Source organism: Amia ocellicauda, chromosome 6, assembly GCF_036373705.1.
Source record: "Amia ocellicauda isolate fAmiCal2 chromosome 6, fAmiCal2.hap1, whole genome shotgun sequence".
Classification (NCBI taxonomy): domain Eukaryota; kingdom Metazoa; phylum Chordata; class Actinopteri; order Amiiformes; family Amiidae; genus Amia; species Amia ocellicauda.
Genome location: NC_089855.1, coordinates 33480616 through 33486968, shown reverse-complemented (window position 1 = coordinate 33486968; position 6353 = coordinate 33480616). Strand labels below are relative to the sequence as shown.

The 6353-nt window shown below is 34.6% G+C and overlaps 1 protein-coding gene across 1 annotated transcript; it reads right to left on the bottom strand.

The window, feature by feature from the left end:
* Positions 1-993: 993 nt before the first annotated feature.
* On the bottom strand, positions 994-5298 carry nhlh2 (nescient helix loop helix 2). Its single transcript, XM_066706979.1, has 2 exons — positions 4613-5298; positions 994-3049 (listed from the first exon to the last, which is right to left on the bottom strand). The coding sequence occupies exon 2, from the start codon at positions 2991-2993 to the stop codon at positions 2625-2627; it is 369 nt and encodes a 122-aa protein (XP_066563076.1). The 5' UTR covers positions 2994-3049; positions 4613-5298; the 3' UTR covers positions 994-2624.
* Positions 5299-6353: the final 1055 nt, after the last annotated feature.

Below are 6353 nucleotides of genomic sequence, written 5' to 3'. Positions count from 1 at the left end.
TGCAAGCATGTATGTGTTTAGACTATGTGTGTGTATGTATAGACTGATGAATGCAGGCACGACAGATTATCGTGATTTACTAATTACTATTGTTGTTTGTGAACATCAATCTAATATCAGCTACAACGATATACACTGAATATGTGTGTGTGTGTGTGTGTGTGTGTGTGTGTGATTGTATATGTTAGTTATAGTTGTATATGCCACATAGAGCTTTCTAGGACTACTTCTTATTTTAACATATTCAATAACGGAGACGTGTTGCTTTATTTTTGGTGTAACATTTCCCCTGTTATGGTCGGCAATAGGCTGCCTTCCTTTGCTTATGAATTTCCATCTCATTTTTCCCACGGGAGGTGACAGACGGCCAGTAATTTGGTTGTCTTGGCTCGTCTGGAGCAACACCTGCCCCCTCCCTGGGGAAAGCGCGTTGCATCCAAAAGGAGGAAGAGCAGAAAACACCGAAATCACTCCTGTATAGTGACCATATAAATCAGGTTCTGCATTTACAGGAATATCCTTCAGCAAACGAAGCTTGCCTCTTTCCCTTAACTTAATTAAACTGGAAAAAAGCTAGTCGAGAAGCCGAAACTAAAGTTAAAAATTCTATTTCGTTTCAATGGAACCTATCTGATCAAAAACAAACGGAAAATCATAACTTTTTAATTAAAGTATGCAACAGTCTACAAAGTCTCTGCTAAAAACGAACTTGTGAACGACTAATAATAATAATATAAAATAGAGATGGCCGATTTTAAGAATACACGGTCTTTAATTTACGTATTAAAAATGCATTCAGGGAACTTTGTTAGGATAAATAATCATGAAGATTAAAAATGACAATTCAGTAGAGGCAGATTAAATCTCACACAATCACGCACTGTCGTTTTAATTGTTTTTTGTTTTAAATGTATAGCTGGAATAAGTAGAATATAGTATTTGTTACTATAAATCTAATTAAAGCGATTGAAAATTAAACACAAAACAGACCAATCAATTTTATATATTTATTTCAAAACAGCTCACCATTAAGATATGAAAAACTGTGTTCATTAGAAACCAGCTTATTATAGCTACTTCACTACAAAATATGTGCTATAAAGCAACGAAGACACGATAAAAACCCTGAAAAGACAAAAATCTTTGGATAGCAGATATGTATTTTTTCACTATAAAAATCAGTTATTGTTTTAAGAGGTTCACAGCAGAAACAATTACACAAAATAACAAACAAACAATCATAAATTAACAAACACACATAAATAAATAAATAAATAAATAAATAAATAAATAATCGAAATAATCCTATTTTTGGTCGCAGCAAAGGAAAGGCAACCTGGAATTTAACCATTGTATTCAAAAGTGTACAAGACCGTATGGTGTGCAGATTGTGATAAAACTGTACCAGGGGCAAAATAACGCTGTTTTGGTGTTTTCTTTTTTTAAATAGACTCATTTTAACCAGCCTTTATTTGTGTTTAAACAACAGACACGTTATTTTATGTTTATTGCGATTTTTGGATTAATGACTTTAATGAGTTTCATTAAATTCCAAGCAACCATCCCCTTAAAACGTTTTCAGAAATCTACATGTTTCAAACGACGTGGATATCAACAAGTTATCTAAGGGATCTACCCAAAGTGAAGTGCTTATTGTTGCCATAGGCAGAAACAAACAAACAAAATAAAATAAATTAAAACATAAATGACATACAATTCAATTTACAAAATACTTTTTAACAGAAAACCACTGACAAGTGCAATAGAAGAGCAAAAATATCACTTTTGTACTCCAAAAACACAGGCTAAAATAGAGATAAGTACACATACACATTTAAAATGTAAACAACAGACCATAAAAATAACGACACACATAGTAAAAAAATAAGAAAAAAAATATAAATCTATAGCCTAAATAAACAAACAAATCAATCAATCAATCAATAAATAAATATTAAGGTCACAATTTTATGTTTCGTAAAAGAAGTGGCACTTATCTTAAATATTTTCAGTTTTTTCCCCTTTTACATGGAAATCAGCACACACTATTTGAAGCAGCTATGTTTTTTTTCCCCTTTTCTCCTTCCTCTTGGTTGCTTTTTAATCAACCATGCCACATAGGCAGCTCGTAGCCAAGGTTAAAAACTTTACAAAATATTTGGAGATGAATTTGAACGCTTCCAAGAATGTATCCCCAAACCTGCCTACACAGATCACTTTTTGCAACCCCTGCTCAATTATTGCATTCTTGTTTTTGCTATTTTAAATGACAGACTTTACAACAACAAATTACAGCGTTCATTTTTAGTTTTTTTTTTTTCCAGCACCGGGATGTTACACCTGCATCTGTCAGTAGTGGAGAATTTAGGGTGAGAGTCGATAACAGTAGCAAGATTTACTCCCCATTTGGTTGCAAACCCCTCTACTGCTTTGCCAAATAAAAACACTTCTATTAAAACAGCAGCAAAGGCCAGAGATTGGTGTTTCTCTTTCAGTGCTTTCCCAACCTTATCCTGCTTGTATTTTTTTTGTATGCAAATAAGTGTTTTTGATTTCTCCCCCCCCCCACTATCTTCATTCTCCGCATTCAGCTCTTTAAAGGAAAACTTGAATTCGCTCCAGCTCTAAACGTCCAGCACATGGTTGAGATAAGAGATGTAGCAGATGGCCAACCTTAGGATTTCAATCTTGGACAGCTTCTTGTCAGGGGGCAGGGTGGGCAGTAACTTTCTCAGCTCTGCGAAAGCCACGTTGAAAGCCTCCACCCGGATCCTCTCCCGTGTGGCGTGGGCCGAGCGGTACTTGGCGGTCGCTCGCCGCCTCCTGCGCTTCTCCTCCCGGCTGAGGGTCTGGGGAGCCAGGGCTCGGGTCTTTCCGTCCCCGTCGCCCGGCTCGTCCGAAACGCAGCCGACTTTCATGTCGTTGAGGACCGATTCCGCGTCCGACTGAGCCCAAGGGTGATCAGAGTCGGGTTGGTCAGGGCTCAGCATCATTTTCAGTTTTGATGTATTTATTGATTTGTCTTCGGGTTAGGATGAAAAAGGGAAATCTGAAAGAAAAACAGAAAAACAAACATTTAAAAAAGGCTCGAATCGTAGCTGACAAGAACTAGTGCAGATAACAATAGATACTACATTGCAGTTTACAGATAACATTTAATGTAACATATTCTTGGAGTTGGATGTCTACAGGCCTAAATTCAGTTAAAGTTGGCCAGGTAGATTATTTTTCTCCTGGAGGTAATTTACATTGCATTTTAATAGGCTGAAGTGTTCATAAAATCAGTGCCCCATTATACACTATATATATATATATATATATATATATATATATATATATATATATATATATATATATATATATATATATATATATATATATTTGCCTTTGGAACCCTAAATAACCAAGATGGTTATAGGTTTTATTTTACATTCACCTTTCTTGCGAAGTCTGTTTATTAATATTAAAAAAACAACAACATTAAATTATTCCCATTTTAAGGATTTATCGACATGTGGTTTCTAGCAATACATGCAAGCAAATATTTGATCACCTAAGTACAAGAAACAGCAAACAAAACACTAAACTGACACCACAACTACTTGCCCTAATGCAAAACAGGAGTATTTGTTAAAGGCAGGGCATGTCATTTCATTGTGTTATTCAATGGAAACACCGAGTTAGAATTAAACTAAAAAAATAAACTAAATGTTTTAATAACATTACAATAATATTTCAAAAACGTCTCAAAAGAAAAAGATACAAAAGTGATTTCACTAAAGATTTTGCAGAAAAATATATAACTTATAAAATACTTTTACAATAAATGCAGAGGCGAATGCTTATACAAAATGCCATGGTAATCTTTATTATGTATGTATTATTGTGGACTCTTTGCGGTTGACTTTCACCAGCCCCACAGTTTCCAAATCAATCAAAACACGACTTCCTTGTGTTGTATGTTGTTTTACATCTAATTGAACTGTCTGTGCGTCTAGCAACATATTTGCTTTATTATCAGGACACCCTTTCATATATACAAATCAAATCTGGTTTTATTATTATTTTGTTTAGCAAGTACATTTAAAAACTAAAGTCTAAATCCATATTCATAAAGCACCATCTGTCACACGAGAGATGAAAAAATCTACAAGGCTTCCACTGTCTGACACCATATAGCTCATCACGGAAATGTGAGGAGAAAATACAAAAGCCTCGGAGGAGATCAATCTGTTGCACTGTATAATAAAGGCAGACGCACACAAAGAAACGATGTTTTGATAGAAACAAGGCAATATCAATATTTGTGGATCACGACTCATAAAAGGCGGAAGAAAAATCACAACTGGCACTCAAGAAGCCAACTAAATGACAGCTGTCTCTATAATATTAAAGGGCGGTCACAAAACTTATATTTTTCGATTCAGCTTGTCAGGTTAATCTGTTATGTAGTTATTTCTCATTATGCCACCGTAATAACACTAATACAAGATACGATGAAACACATATTAAACACCAGTACAAATATAAAAATAATAATAAACAATAATATGAATACATTAATACAAAATAAAATAAAAACGACTCTACTGATGTCCACATTTAATCTTACCTTGTTAAAGTCTTTTTTTAAAGTTTATTAACTGTAGATCCTTGACGTTTCTCTGTAAGGGTATTCCCAGCAGCGATCAAAACCAACACAAGGGTTTTTTGGGGGTTCTGTTACAATAGCACATGTTATCCAGTCCTTGACATCGCCATTCTCCAGTCTCTGTAAAATTATTATATTCAATTTAAGAAGGCCTAAAACGGTAGTATTGCTTTAACAGAAGCACAAACTGCTGTTGTTTTTATGATCTGTGTATTGTTGTCAATTAGTCTGAATTGCATGTGCTTAGTAATTATTGGTATTGTTAAATCATATTGAGATTTCTCCTTTAATCGGAAAGCTGCGGTTGACTTTTTTTTTTTGGTTGTTGTTGGGTTTTGTTTGAAGATAAAATCTTGCCAAAGTGGTGGCTGTCGTCTTGTGACCCCAAACAATAGAGATGGCTTTGCTGATAAAGGTCTAGGGGAAAGTGAGATCTCTTCTTCTTCTCTCTGCTGAAAAAAAAACACAACACTCCTATAGAAGCAACTCGGGGATGGGGACGAGGGAGAAAAAATCCTCCTCTTGTGCTGTCGAGCTGAGTTTGCAGATGGTATAAGAGATAAGATTAAAATGATGCCCCTAATAAAGCGAGGCTGGAGTGACGGAGCAGCGGAATAATTTGGTTGAATCGTATTGTTTCTCTCTCCCACCCCTCTTTTCCCCCCACCCCTCTCTCTCGGCACCAATAGAGTGAGCCCAGAGATGGTGTAACTGATAAGGACTGTGAAGGGGGTGTTTTTTTTTTTTTTAATAAATTGGTATTTAATGAGAAACCCTATTGGGTAGAAGGCCTGGACATAGAGTCACTTAATTGGCCTTGACATCTGTCACGGTGGGAGACTTTCCTCAATCCAGAACATTTCGATATATCATCGTTGCAACAGAATAAGTTTTGTAATATAATAATAATAATAATAATAATAATAATAATAATAATAATAATAATAATAATAATAATAACAGCAACAACAACAATAATAATACTACTACTACTACTACTACTAATAATAATAATAATAATTGCAACAACACCACGTCTTCCAATTAATTAATGATAACATTCTAAACAGCTACAGCTTAATGATTTGATTTTGTTTTCGCAAAGTTACATTATTATTATTTATAATTTATTTTATGTATAATAATAATACAAATAATAAACATGTAACGAACTGTGAACAAATTAATAAATTAAAGTATTTTGTTATGAAATTATGCTGTATAATATGGTGTACTGTGATTTTTTCATTTACTTTCTTTCTGATTATTTGTTAATCACACATTATTATTATTATTATTATTATTATTATTATTATTGAACGAAAAGGAACTCAAAAACACATAGGCTAATAGAGAAAACTGCAATTGAATTACAAATGATCATCAATGAGCAAAAGGGAAGTTGTGATCACAGGGGTCAGAATCAGAACAGACTTGTAGACTGGCAGGCCTAAACTATCACTCACATTTTACTCTTCGTTTGCAACCACTTTTACGGCAGGGGCATGTCTGTCTCCGTCAGCATGTATTTTACTCTGTATTGCATCCCTCTCCACATTTTGAGCACTGGGGTGGGAATTTCCATGTCTTCCAATGGTGAAGTGTGCCTTTGCAGTCGGCAGGTGGAACTCTTTGGTAAGTCTAAAGTAGCCTTCAAAACGGTCATAGAAAATCGCATTAGGGTAACCAAATAATTAAGCCC